Raw genomic sequence first — 15552 nt, 5'->3', positions numbered from 1 at the left:
GGTGGGAAGGTAGCTCTTTCTATTACCTATGGTGACAAAGAACCTTGTTATGCATCCATAGCTAGAGTCCTTAAATAAATCTCTGATCAGTTAGCCTGTTAACAGAGGCTATCGAAACTGTGATTAGATCTGCAGTTGAAGTTTATTATGTATTGCCTGCTTAATGCAGGGGGTTAGAAATGTTAAATTTAAAACTCAAACCAGGCTGCCATATAAAGAATAAAAAATTGCATGGGCTCAGGAGCTCATGCCCATAATCCTAACATTGTTAGAGGCCCAGGTGGGAGGATCTCGTTGAGACCAGCAGTTCATCAGTAGCCTGGGCAACCTAGTAGGATGCTGTCTCTACAAAAAATAGAAAAATTAGTGAGTCTTAGTGGCATGGGCCTATCATCCCAGACACTCAGGAAGCTGAGGCAGAAGGATCACTTGAGCCCAAGAGTTTGAGGTTGCAGTGAGCTCTGATGATACCATTACGCTCTAGCCCAGGCAACAGAGCAAGACCTTGTCTCAAAAAAAAAAAATTGAAATCACTTCTCTCAGTTGATATATACACCATTCATTTTATTCTCATTCTACATGTCTCTTTCCCATCCCTTCCTACCGCTGTTCACTCAACCCAACCTTATTTCTCTACTCGAGAGAAATGTTGTTAATTGTTTGGTGAGTGTGTTTGTAGTCATTTTATATGCCTTAAGTACAAATATATAATTAGTGGGTTTTCTATTTTTCTTGTTTCCTTTTCCATAAATGGAAAAAAATCTATGTAAATTCTTTAAAGTTTTTTAATTAGACAATATTTCTTGAACATCTTTTCGTGGCAGTTACTTTAGAGGTTTTTTTGTTCTTTTTAGTTGCTGCATAGAACTTCAGAGTATAGGTGTATATTCATTTATTTACCACTCTTCAATTAATATTAAATTAAGATAAAGGGGCTACTATTTTAAGAAAGTATATGGAATCAGAAGAACAGAAAGGGGACAGGTGTTAAATTATGTCCCTAATCTTTAGGAAGAGGGCAGATACAGTTTGATTTATTCTAAAGGGTAGCATAATTTAAGTTATTACACTACATAAATTGGTTTATAATTATTCTTCTATGCAGGCACTGAAAGTGCTGAGGACATCTGAGTTTATGCCCTATGTGGTGTTTATTGCTGCTCCAGAGCTAGAGACATTACGTGCCATGCACAAGGCTGTGGTGGATGCAGGGATCACTACCAAGCTTTTAACGGTAAGATACCAATACTATTATTATTATTTTTTTTTTTTTTTTTTTTGAGACAGAGTTTCACTTTGTCACTCTGGGTAGAGTGCTGTGGCGTCATACCTCACAGCAAGCTCAAAATCTTGGGCTCAACTGATCCATTTGCTTCAGCCTCCCAAGTAGCTGGGACTACAGGCGCCCACCACAATGCCTGGCTATTTTTAGAGAAAAGGGTCTTGCTCTTGCTCAGGTTGGTCTCAAACTCCTGAGCTTTGGCAATCCATCCACCTCAGCCTCCCAGGGGCCAGGAATATAGGTGTGAGCCACAGTGCCTGGCCTCCCCAATATTCTTTTACTTCCAGAATTTTTTCTTTTCTTTTGCGCATGTTTAACTCTTATCTACTCATGCTTGTGAAATAAACGTGTATAAGGTGTCATAGAATAAAAACTCATTCACTAAATTTAGTTAGAATTTAGAACAGTATTACTTTTACTTGAAAATCATGTTTCACTTTTTTTTTAAAGGTTCCTCTTTGTAAAATGAAGTAGTAGACCAGTATGTAAATATATGTACTAATCCAACCCCCTCATTTCACTAATAACTAGATTCCAAGACCGTTAACAAGCATGTTCATCACATGGTTTATTACTGGTGTAGAGTTAGGTGCTCTAGTTTTAATTTCTGTTACATATGTTCTCTTTTTCACCCTCTCTCTTTTATATTATGGAAATTTTAAAATGTATACAAAAGAGGGACCTCCCCACTTCCTCCTTCATCTTGAATTATTTTGAAGCAAATCTTTGATATATCACCCATAAATAATTCAGTATTTCTCTATAAAAGATAAAGGTTTTTTAAATGTGATTATAGTATCATTAATATATAAAAAGTAAGCAATATCTTAGTGTCATCTATAGGCAAATTATATTGTAATTTCTCCAAGATTTATAATTGTTTTGCAGTTGATTTGTTTAAAATAGGACTCAATCAAATTCAAGATTACAGGGTTAACTTCTTTTGTATGTTTAATTCATTTCTCTTATGCTAAACATTCCAGTTTTTAAAATACTGGAAATGTTAAAATTAGAATATCATATAATTGCTCATTTGTTTTATTGCACAGAACAAAGACAACAGTTTATATATCAACAGTGTAAGTATATCAGCACAACCACCAATGTTATGATTACTGTGGACACATACCCCCACCCAGTTGGTTCTATCCTAAGAGTATATGCCATTAAGTATATGTGGTCAAATCACGGTGTTTTAAAGTCACTTGCAATATTTCCTCTCTGTGTACTCAGGTCATTTATTCTTTTTGATATTTAAATTGTCCCGTCTTCAGCTAGTAGGGGCCTTTTCTACTTGACTTCTGGTCTTTTTAACACAATTCCAGTAGTCTTTATGATTCATTGCTTTCTGATGTGATAAGCTATCCCAGGTTATCCTTTTATGTCTCATGGCCCAGACCTTGAATCGGCTATCCAAAAGTCTTGGTTTCTTTTAGTGGAAAATGTTAATATAGTCAGTAAGTGTATATCTTCAACTCCAGTGGACATTGTTTCTGGACCTTTTCAGTGACTGAAAGTGGGAAATACATTTTTCTTTGTTAGAAAACATAGATTATTAGGTCAGTTGATAATTCCAATTCAAATTTTACATTATTTTTACCTCCTTGACTTTATATTTGCCTCTTTTCCTCTTACTCTGATAATCTTGGTTCCTGATGGTATTAATATAATTGGTTCTTTTACATGTGTATAAACTAAGTACACACACACATATATACATTATATACATATATATGTATATATATAATATGTGAGGAACAATATGATTTTTGAAAAGTAAGTTTCAGGCTTTAACTGGTCTTAGGATACATACCAGTAGACATTAATTATTATTATTTTTTTTTTTTTTTTTTTTGAGACAGCGTCTCACTTTGTTGCTCTTGGTAGAGTGCCCTGGTGTCAGAGCTCACAGCAAACTCAGATTCTTGGGCTGAAACAATACTTTTGCCTCAGTCTTCTGAGTAGCTGGGACTGCAGGCACCTGCCACAATGCCCAGGTATTTTGAGAGATAGGAGTCTCGTTCTAGCTCAGGCTGGTCTCAAACCTGTGATTTCAGGCAGTCCACCCACCTAGGCCTCCCAGAGTGCTAGGTTCTTTTAAAATCATGAAAATAATTCCTTTCTGTGTGGTTAAACCACCAACTTATTTCATTTTGCTCTTTAGATTATAGGTATCTTTTTCCATTTGAATTTAATTTTGTTATATAATTCTATCCATTTTCATAGTTCTAACATAGATCTTAAAAACAAATCTAGCTTTTCTGTATCCTCTCTACTCTGTTCCTTCCCACCCACATAGGCAGCTGTTATTAGTAGCCATTTCTACGACAGGCAGTTCGTAAGTTACAAACATCTGATTTGTGTAAAACTCACACTTACAGAGGCTATTGCAGTAAGTTTCCAAGTTATAAACATCCAGCTGATGTATAATCACTTACAAATAGGGACTATTACAGGAATAGATAAATGTACCTGTTCCAACTTACATACAGATTCAAGTTACAGAAGCCATGTCATTGGTAATCCGGGACCGCCTGTCTTTTATTTTGTAATGTAAATGATAAGCAAGTTTGTATGTATCTCCTCCCTCCTACATTTCTTACATAAATGGTAGCTTATTACATGCGATAGTCTGCCTGCATTTTTCCCTTACTGATATATCCTGGAGTCTACTCTATAGCCATAGAGAGAGAGCCTTTATCCCTTTTCCATCTGTATGACACACTGTATTATTGTTACAGGATTTTTTTGGTGTTTTTTAAAAATAAATCATTGCTAATGACTGTAATAGGTAAGAATTGTTTTCAAGTTGAATTGTAGCCTATTTATGCATCTATGATCAAAGATACTTAAGTTGTTTCAAGCTTATTTAGCAATCTCAGTGAAAGTATTAATAAAATAGAACAATTAGAGTTCTTCAAGCCTAGTGGTGAATCCCCTTCTTTCCCTACACTATCCAGTGTTGTTATCAAAATCGTTTTACATACATACCATTGTTATTTTAATGATTTATATGAAGCTGTTTTAGACCTCAGAGCTCTAATCTCTGTAACCACTGGCTTGCTTTACATCGTATCTCCACTTGGATGCCTCATAGACATCTTAAACTTAGCATCTATGAAGTAGAACACTTTGTTTTCCCCCTAAAAATGTATGCTTTCCCCACTCCACCCAACTCTGCATCTTCTACAGCCACCCATTCACTCAATCTGAAGACCAAAGGCTACCCTCATTGGTTAATTTTCCCCTCTTTTCACATCCTGATGACGTAAAAAGCTAATTCTGATGATTTTGTCACCAAAGTAAATTTCTGGTCTGGTGTCATTTCTGTCTCCTTGGCCACCATCATAAACGAGGCTTTTCTCTAACTTGGATGATGCTGTCAGTCATCCTGCTTCCACACTCATGCTATGTCACGTTCTTATTCTGGACCCAGAGATGTCTTTCCATCGCATCTCGGTCCTCTGTGACCTACCCACCCTTAGCCCTCCATCCATTCTAATCATTTTTCAGCATCTCAGATGTACCAGGGTCATTTCCTTCATTCCCGGCATTGCTGTTTCCTCTGCCTAGAATGTTCTTCCTCCCACTATACACATGCCCATCTTCATATTTTCCTTTAGTTCTCAGCTTAAATGTAATTGATTCAGTGTCTTTCTAATCACTTTATTTAAAGAGGATCTCTTACCATTCTTTGTGCCTGGTTGGTTTCTTTCAAAGTACTTATTACAACTTGCGATATTTTAGGATAGTAAGCAATAGATAAACTATCTCCTCTACTAAAGGGTAGGAGCACTATTTGTCTTAGTCATTGTTACAACCTCTGATTCAGAAACATAATGGACACTTTTAATAGGAACTCCATAAATATTTATAGCGTATGTAGAAGTATAGTAAATTTCAACACTTGTGATTTTATTAAAAGCTTTCCTTGCTCACGCAGAGCCCATTATGTAGGTACTTTCCACATCATCTCAAAATGATTAGAACTACTTTATGAAATATAAAAAATATTAGGCGCCTGTAATCCTAGCACTCTGGGAGGCCGAGGCAAGTGGATCGCCTGAGCTCACAGGTTCTAGACCAGCTCTGAGCTAGAGTGAGCCCCCATCTCTAAAAATAGCTGGGACTTGTGGTGGGTGCCTGTTGTCCCCGCTACTCGGGAAGCTGAGGCAAGAGGATCTCTTCAGGCCAAGAGTTTGAGGTTTCTGTGAGCTGTGATGCCATGGCACTCTACTGGGAGTTACAAAGTGAGACTCTGTCTCAAAAAAAAAAATAATTAGGACAAAACAAAGTGAGTATGTGTTTTGGTGGGAGATGGGCAGGTAAATTTATTCTTCAAAATATACTTTTATAAGATTCTCTGACTTTCTTAGAAATAGGTAACAAATTTGGTTTTGAGCTTAACAGCCACTGCAAATTGAGTTCCATGATTTACAAAGGCCATAAGATACAACTCTTTCAAAAAAGATAGTATCATCAAGCTGGAAACCAGTCACCTCAGTCATTCTTCAGTGACCTTATATTCACTATAAGATTATTGTCAGCTATCTCTTAATTTGGAGTCTTATCCTAATATCGGTGAAACAGAAGATAGAATACTCATAAATGCAAACATTAGGGTAGCTGGAAAGGCTAGGATATGAACAGTAATATCTTGTGAGGATTAAATCAGAATTATAATAAATATATCTCACCTACTTATTACGTTCATTTTTAGTTGGTGTTAAAACAAGTAAATATAATATAAGTATTTTCTTTTAAAACTCTTCCACAGGACTCTGACTTGAAGAAAACAGTGGATGAAAGTGCACGGATTCAGAGAGCATATAATCATTATTTTGATTTGATCATCATAAATGACAATCTAGACAAAGCCTTTGAAAAACTACAAACTGCCATAGAAAAACTGAGAATGGAACCACAGTGGGTGCCAATCAGCTGGGTTTACTGATGATTCAGTAAGGTTAACAATTAAAGTTAGATTTTTTAAAAGTGACTGCAACAAATAAACCTTCTGCTGAGAAAATACATGCACAGATAGAAGAAATCTGCCAAGTCCAGGCATTTTTATTGTATAGATTAAAATAACAGTACACTATTCTGAATTTTTATATAAAATGTGGTTGGGAAGGTGTACTAATATATAATTTATCTTAATTTTTCTAACTTTTTATGGGTAATCTTTCTATTCATATCATAAAAAAATGCGTTGAAGCATTTTGTATATGTTTTGATTTAGTACCCTTGCCTTTTTCATCAAAGGAATTTTCAAATCATTTATTCTAACATTGGTCTCACATTTTCACTGTGATAATGAACACTACTTGAATAGTTTTGTAATGCTGTCATTTAATTCAGTATTTAACTAGTGAGGGGTCAGTTACTCTTAATAGAAGAAAAAAGTAATTATTGACCTTGATTGAATTTCTTACAGAAGCAGAATTTTAATGTCAGTGCTGCATCTAATCTTTTGCCATTTAAATCTGACATCAAAAGTCTGTTCAATTCACATAGTTTCATTACTTCAGAGATGTATGGCTATCCATTCTAATTTATACAAATACATTAATTTTGTCTATTTCTATCTTTAGGGAAAAATTGAAGAGCAATACTTTGCACTCTCTTATGAGGTTTCTTTTTATTTGTTGCAGTGACATGCTAATGCTAACTAATTTAACATGTACACAGTAAGTTCTGGGGCTAGAAGCAAGGTGATGCAGACTGAGAGAGAGTGCCTTATCCTGTTAAACCAGAGAGCAAAATGACACTTGAAGAAAGTTTATTTGTTTTCACCTGTAAAACTAAACAGTTTTTTTTCTTTTTAATTAGGATATGGTCAGCTATGTATCATGCCTTTGCAAATTTCTGTGGTGTTTTAGGATGCCTCTAAGTTTGCATTTGGAGGTTTTTGTGAATGATCATTGTGCTTTTCGAAATGTGATGTGATCCATAGGATATCTGTTCTGTTTGTTGCATTGAAAATCAAATCCATTCAACAATTTACAAAATTTGGAAATAATTGTCAACTGTTTTATATATATATGTATATACGTATATACAAACCACACACACATATTACATTATATAATATGTATATTATATATGTATTATATAATACATTAAATAATGTTTTATATACTTTTTACATTTCTGTTAAGAAATGTACTTTTTGTTTTATGATTGGGAAAAAAAGGTCTTTCAATGCATTGATAATTGATATACAAATTTCTGCATTTGCCTCAGTATCTTCCTTTAGGATTCTTGGGTGGTAGAAATTCTTCTTAAAACATAATCAGAGATACAGCTCATCATTAACATAAATTAACCAATATTTTATATTGCTGCTATTTTTTAATATAAACAGTGTGCGTACATCAAAGGGGTAGGTGCTTTAATATTGGTAGTCATCTTTGGTGACAGGTACCAAATACCTGGCTGCTGAATTTGTTGTTTCCTTCACCAAAGCTGTCACATGGAATGCCAGCTAGGAGGACTTTGAGGAAAGAGAAAATATATGACAATAAGTAATATTCATACATCATTTTAAATATTTTTCACAATGAAAAAAATAGTTGCTGTATTATTTAAATTGGAAATCACAGGTGGTTTGGGGTTTTTTTTTTTTTTTGAGACAAAGTCTCACTATGTCGCCCTAGGTAGAGTACTGTGGCATCACAGCTCACAGCAACCTCAAACTCCTGGGCTTATGCAATTCTCTTGCCTCAGCCTCCAAAGTAGCTGGGACTATAAGTGCCCATCCCAACACCCGGCTATTTTGTTGTTGTTGTTGCAGTTGTCATTGCTGTTTAGCTGGCCCAGGCAGAGTTCAAACCCACCAGCCTGAGTGTATGTGGCTGGTACCCTACCCACTGAGCTAAGGGGGCCACTGTTTTTTTTTTTTTTAAATTCTAGAATTTCATAGCCAGAACATAAATTCATGTTCCTTGTTCTAGGGCAGGAAACTGGTAACAAAATTGATCATACTTTTTAAATAATTTTGGAAACTTTTAAACCATGTATATTTACACCAAATTCATGGCTTCACAAAGGAATGTGAATCAAAGCACAAGATCAAGGTGATGTCCTATGATGTAATGTTTCAACACACTAAAAATTTTAACAGAAATCTCAGTTTCTCTCAGGAAACATGCTGTATTCTCCAGTGTACCTTAGTGCTGCTGCATGGAGCCTCTTTAAACAGCTTTGGGATAATTATAGCAGCTTAAGTTTATACGCAAAATATTTCAACCATTTTGGTACAATAGACATAACTTTTACAACATACATACTGTTAGCCTTATCATGTGTGATAAAAATGTGGAATATTTAGCAAATAGTCTGTACTTAAAGGAATTATTTCTATTATAAATGGTATTCGTGATTGACTACTTAGTGTACATTAGATTCCACCTAATATAAAATGAAATGATGCAGTTTAGTTCACTGCAGTCTAGATGCTAATGCTGAAGAGAATAAATTTAGAAAAGTTCACTGTATTTTAAGGAAGAGTTATCAAATTTGAAATCCCATCTTAGTCTGCAGGATCTGGCAGTGTCATGCAGGGGCAAGAAGTCCCCAAGGCCCCAGAATTCTTGTTAGGTAATGAGAGTATAGTTGTGATCAAGGAAATGTGAACTTCTCTTTGGGGAGCGTCTTAAGTTAATTAGCTACACTGAAGAGAAAATGGCTAAAGTGATGTTGAACCATTGTTGAATATTTGGTAATAGTTAAAATACACAAACATGCATATGCCTTTGGAAGGCATAATGTGCCAGTGCATTAATGTGCCTGAGGGTTCCTTGTGGATAGGTGAGTGTCCACATTCAGTATTCAGGGTATGACTGTATACAGCTAGAGATTATATATATTTTTTCATTTTCAAATCACCCAGAGAGGTGATGTCCTGGATAAGTCATTTAGCCGTAACTAGTGGAATACATGTGATTCCCTATGTGTACAATTTTCACCTTCCTTACAGCCATGCCTTTATTATGCAGTTTCCATTTCTGTGTGATATTTGAATAATATCATTTGTCAAATTCATCAGGACTTTATTTTAGCCAGCTCTGTTCAATTGCTGAACATAGCTTTCTAAAGTAGAAATCCTATCAGAAACCCAGTATGACTACAGCAATAGCAGCCTAAACCCCAAATTCTAGAACCTAATACATTTATTTATAATAGCTTGTAAGGACATGTTTCCTTTAGAACAGCAAATTGATTATTAAGACAGATTTAGACAATAATGCAAAATTAGCAATAACATACAATAGTGTGACCTTACAGATTATGGCCAGATACTAACTGCTTTGACCATAATATGTCAATGACAATAAAAGATGATTCTTGTTTTAAAAATTTTTAATGCTATTTATGTTTATATGTAACAAGTGTCATGATCCCAGTGATTTGAGTTGTCTTCAAAATGGATAGCCATAGGGTTAGGTAGAAAATTTTTTTTAATTATCAAATACTGAAGGTAAAAGTTTTAAAAATTGGTCAAATTAATAATGTACTTACATTTTACTTTTATGACTTCTGAAACAGCACTCTACTATCCAGAAATAACAGGCTAGAGAGCCAATAATTTTGTAGTAATGAATCTTTATATTAAATATGGAAAAGACAGTCCTCAAGTTTTATGTACATAGAAGTTCATTTTTTAAATGTTCGGATCACCATTCTATATATATAGAGAGAGAGAAAGAGAGAGAGAGAGAGAGAGAGAGAGAGCACGCTATGTGTATAAGCTGTAAGATTCTCCCAAGATACATAAATAGTAAAACTAAATATATTAACCCATGTAATTATAACTAGTATTCTAAAAATTAATTATTCCTGATTCTTAGACATTCTGAAACTGTTTTTTTAGATTGCTTTAAAAAGCTCTGGTTCTTGAACCAGACACTAATCTCTTTTCCGGAAAATAGGTGAGAAATTAAGCTCAGAAAATATTCATTCATTATTATGACTTAATTTTCTTTAGGTGGAAAGACAGAGTTCTGGATGGAGACCCCTTGAGAAATACTTAAACTTTTGAATGAATTTATGATATGATTTAGGCTTAGAAATTATAATACCTGCTCTCATCTTTTTCAAGAGATTTGCTATGAGAATTTCTGTAATAACGTTTGTAGTGTATTTGGAGTTCTTGGGAGAAATTGAATATTTTAAATTGGGATCATTGTATATAACACAAGTGGATATTCTCAAACTTTGACTAATAATTCAGTATCATATGAGTTATGTAAGTATATGTTGTATACCTGAAGAAGATGACAATTCCCTAATTTTTTAAGGTAAGGCTATATTTTAAATTGCATTTTTGTTCCAGCATTTTAAAAGTTATATTCATTTTTTAATATTTCCCATAATTCATCATGTTACTGTGTTCCTAGAATGATTTTTTTCAAAATGCACAGAATTGAATATGAGTCCTAATAAGAATATGAGTCCTAATATCTTTCACTTTTCATACCAAGAAGTGAAAGAATAACATCTCGTTTTCAAGGTAAGAAGCATGGTTTGCACCACTTTGTCAATACACTGCAGTACTTTATCAAAAATATTCTCCAGTGATGAAAGTGTACTTTTTATGTACACTCGTATGTGAATGGTATACTTCTACTTGCTAAGATTCTAATTCTGACTTCTGACCATGTGGTATATGATGAAATTTATGTCTCCCTTCACTTTTAGTATTTCACTTGTTAAATGGGATAAGGTTAGTATTTGTCTTCACCCTAAACTATAGGAAGTAATTGCTAACAATGGTGTGGTAAATGCTTAACTGGACTATCCTTGTTAGGCTACTTTATTATCTTTTAGTTCCTTTAACATGTACCTCTTTCTAAATGAAGTGAATGGTGAACACCGTTCAGGAACCCTACCTCCAGTTTTAAAACAGCCCCAAGGATGTAGTTTCAGCCTGGAAGAGGATCTGTTCTGCTTGTTTAGTGGTTCTAGTTATAAGGTTTGTTTTACTTTAGAATCCCATTCTAATTCTCAACCCTTAGCAAGACCATGTTGCCTATCAGAGAAGATTTGAATTAAGCAACCCAGTACTCTTACTTCAGAACAGACTGTGATCTGTGCTCTCTAAAGCTGTCCTGTTTTATCACTAAAATTTGTCACTGCGGCCCTGCTCTTTAATCCATAGCATTAAGTTTGAAAAGTATCTCTTTCTTTATAGGAAGAAATATTCACAGTTAGGTCCAGTTAGTCTCAAAATCCAGACATTAATCCATTTTAGTTATTGCTTTCTCTACTACTTCTCTGCCATTGGCTGATAACGCACTGGTGTGATAAATCTGACTGAACTCCACACAAGCAAAGGCCAATCAGAAGCAACAATTGTCTTCCCTTTTTTTTCCCCTAACAACTCTTGCCTTACTGTTTTCTAATCTCCAGCACAAACTAAGTGAATACATCTGTAGTTAAGGTATTTGTCGCTTACAACTTGGAGGATATAACTGATTTACTGCTTATAGAACAACTGTTTTTGAGTCACATGCAGTGTTGGTATTGTTATTACCAATGGAGGCCAAAAGATCTTATTTTAAACATTAGAAATAGATGTGTTTATTGCACTTCAGCCAACAAGAAGCCAGGAGTAGCAACATATATAAATATGACAGGCCATATCTGAAATTTGGCTTTCTGCCTCTCAAGGTTGCCTGGGAGCTTAGAGAAAGCCTAATGAACTAACTTAAAGAAGAAAAAAAAAAAACAAAACAGCATTAAAAACTCATTAGCTATAAATTACCAACATTAAACCAGAAGTTATTACCAGTTAAAATGGTGGTTTTCATCTTATTTTCTTAAGTAGGATGGGTGGACGGCAGTGTAAATAACCTAGCTTTGAACACTAGTTTAAAGCTTGTTCTGGCAAACATGGCCCAAATGAGAAATGGCTTCCTCTTTCCAGGTAGAGCCAGATTTCAGGCATAGCTCAGCTACATTGGTATTTGAAATACAAATAAGTATTTCTTTTGGCTGTGTATCCTCTTTTACCAAACACTACTGAGTGGCTTCTGTTCCTTCAGTAATGATTTTTTGAAGAAGTGCTATTTTGGATTCTGTTTTGGAAGAAATGAACACTGGAGTTCAGTAAAAAGTGCAATTTTCTACCTGCTATGCTGAGCTCTGTTAAAGCCCTTGATTGTATTTGATGTGAAAATTTTGCTATGTGGGAATTTTTATTCTTCTCTCCCCCCCCCCCCCCAGTTTGTTTTGATATACCTTTCCTTTGAACACAGATGCATGCTTTTTTGGTTAACCTCTAGTCTTTGAAAGTGATTGTAGAAGAGAATCTTTTTTTTTTTTTAATGGAGGGAAAAATGCTTGTTAGCAATCTAAAAAAGCAGAACAACCTGCTTAAGTAAGTTTCTAAAGTTTAAAAATAAAAATTAATTGCTACTGCTTTCCAGATGACTGTATTACTAATTCCTGAATAAAAGAAACATTTCTGTTGTTCTTGTATAAATAAAATCAATTAAGTATTGATTTTTCAGAAACTGTCCATATAAATCTTTTCTTTTCACATATTTCCATATGCTGTCCAAAACGAAAATTACTGAAATGTTCAATCTGTGAGATTAAATATTCCCGGTAAAATATTTTTGTATATATAAAGAAATAAATATTTACTATTGGAAAAATGTAGTGTTTCATTTTTAGGTATAACTAAAGTTTAGAGATGAAATAACAGAGGACATCAAATTAGCTTTGCTAACTTCTTTTAAGTGCTAACAGTCTTTGTGAAAAGCCCCAGTGTCATTCAGTTTTTGCCACCTAAATAAATCTTTCCCCTGCCTCTGTTCTTCAGCAAGGAAGCCCTAACCAGTGTTTCCTCTATCCCAGCCCAGGTAAGAATTTCAGAATTAGAGAAGGGTGAAATAGGGGATTAAAAAACAAGGTCTCTATGCTTAGACAGCCTGGTATGCTCTGACCATTTCCCAGCTATCCAGGAAGGAGAGAAACCCCATTGGGAAAGACAGTGAACCGACCTGCCGTGAGGCACAGCTCAAGCTTCTGTCCAGAAAGGGCCCTCTGCACCCTGGTCCTCAGCTGGTTTCCAGGATTCCGTACCTCACACTTAAGAAATTGCCAGCACAGTGTATTTATGATTGTCTTTGGAAGAATTAGGAATTGTTCATCCTTCCGTTTTATACTTTCTTGGTTTTCTGTCATGGAGATAACAAATATCCACAAATTTAGGAGCTTAAAAACACAAACTTATTATCTCAGTTTTGTAGGTCTGAAGTCTAAAGCTAAAATATCTGGAGGTCTGGGTGAGAATCTGTGTGCAGGCACAGGCAGATTGTTGACTAACTTCAGTTTTGTGCAGTTGCAGGACTGAGGACCTCATTTCCTTGCTGTCAGGAAGCTCGCTCTTCTGGCATGGGCCCCTGCAATCTTCAGAACCAGCAACAGTGCATAGATTCTTTCTCCTGGCCTCATTGTTCCCGTATTTTCTTGGGCCAAGTCTCTCTTTCACTACCTTTTCTACCTTCTTTCCCTTAAAGGCTCTCCCTGATAATCCAGGGTAATCTGCACATCTCACAGTATATAACCTTAAAAACATCTGCTAAGCTTCTTTTCTTCATGTAAGGTAACATTTTCACAGGTGCCAGGGATTAGGTCTTAGACATCATTGAGGGGCCATTAATGGACCAACCACACTAGGTAATGTCAGTGGTATTTCTTGCATACATTTATGGAAAAGAGATGGTCCTCTTTCATGAATGGAAATATCAGTTATGGTGGCTGTCCTGTTTTTCTAGGACATAATACTTTACTGTTTTCCATGGAACCTGAGCTACTGGGACTTGTTTCTAAATCTAATTATGGTTAAATATATATATATATATTTTTTTTTTTTTTATTGCAACCAATAAATAAGGATACATTTTTTTAAAAAGAGGAAACTGGATATAGTTTAGTTAAAGAAATCTTTAGAAACCCAGTTCCATCTCATGGCAAGCACACCCAGCACTCACCTCACCCACCATGTTGTTGCAGGTGTCTGCTGGGAAGCCCAGCAGTAACTGGAGCCTGGGAACTCTTGTAGCAGTCTAAAGCTGCCTCCTTTTCAATGGCCATTTCTTAAAACACAGTCCAGCATGGTTACTGGCTGGTTTTAGGGCAGTTGTGGAAATAGCCAAATTGCTATCCCAAACTTTTGTTACTGCTGGGATGGCTCTTTTCCATCTGGAGTTTAATTTTAGTCTTTTTTTAATTTAGAGAAAAATATATAAAAATTCTAACAGGAATAGAAGGGTAAAAAATCACACCCTAGCACTCTGGGAGGCTGAGGTGGGAGGATTGCTTGAAGCCAGAAGTTTGAGACTAGCCTGAGTAAGAGAAAGATCCCATCTCTATCATAAATAGAAAAATTAACCAGGTTATGTGGCAGACACCTATAGTCCTAGCTTCTTGGGAGGCTGAGGCAGGAGGATCCCTTGAACCCAGGAGTTTGAGGTTACTGTGAGCTATGATGATACCACTGCACTCTAGCCAGGTAACGGAGTCTCCCAAAAAAGGGTGAAAAATCCCCTTCTGCCTCTTGTCCCACACTGAACTCTTTAAACGAGGTTTTCCATACATAGCAATAGTGTACACATCTGTTTTTTACACAAATAGATTCATATTACACATTCTGTTTGCATTTTTCTTTATACTTATTTCAGAAAACCAGACAAGGCATCTACAGTGTTACTGTTTTAGCACTAGTGACTACTTTCAATTTTGCATGTTCCTTTATAGTTAGTAAATCAGATGCAGGTTCCCTACCCCCCGTATAACTATTTCCATAAAATTCTCATTTCTATAGAGGTGATGAGTTATTTTCTTTATTTCTTCTTGTTAATGTTCATTAAAATTTGAAAGGAAGAAGAAATTAGAAGGATGATGAGGTAAAAAGAGAACAGTTGCTGAGTGACATGTTTCTCTGTCAGTTATTACCACCCTTATCCAGTGGAGTAACCGATCCTGTCCATGGGAGGGGGGAGGCACCGGGGAGACCATCTAAGCTGTGTATAGTGGAAGGACATCAAAACAATAAAAAGAAAGAAGAAGGGGAACGGGGAGAGGGATGGGAGGGGAGGGGAGGAGCTCACCACAACCTCAAACTCTTGGGCTTAAGCGATCCTCTTGCTTCAGCCTCCCAAGTAGCTGGGACTGTAAGTGGCCAACCAGCTACTTTTTTAGAGACAGGGTCTCATTCTTGCTCAGGTTGGTCTCGAACTCCTGAGCTCAGGCAATCC

General features: G+C 35.6%; 1 protein-coding gene across 5 annotated transcripts in view; it reads left to right on the top strand.

The window, feature by feature from the left end:
* Positions 1–6502, top strand: part of PALS2 (protein associated with LIN7 2, MAGUK p55 family member) — a 145108-nt gene extending 138606 nt beyond the window's left edge. For all 5 annotated transcript variants that reach the window (XM_053608877.1, XM_053608875.1, XM_053608874.1 and 2 more), the window contains 2 exons: positions 1106–1234; positions 6060–6502. In XM_053608877.1, the coding sequence (XP_053464852.1) occupies positions 1106–1234; positions 6060–6236 (306 nt within the window). In that variant the 3' untranslated portion in view covers positions 6237–6502. The remainder of the gene's footprint in view (positions 1–1105; positions 1235–6059) is intronic.
* The last annotated feature ends 9050 nt before the right edge of the window (positions 6503–15552 follow it).

The sequence above is a fragment of the Nycticebus coucang genome, chromosome 11 (assembly GCF_027406575.1).
Source record: "Nycticebus coucang isolate mNycCou1 chromosome 11, mNycCou1.pri, whole genome shotgun sequence".
Lineage (NCBI taxonomy): Eukaryota > Metazoa > Chordata > Mammalia > Primates > Lorisidae > Nycticebus > Nycticebus coucang.
The sequence above is the reverse complement of the archived record's forward strand: the minus strand, read 5'-3'. Positions and strand labels throughout refer to the sequence as shown.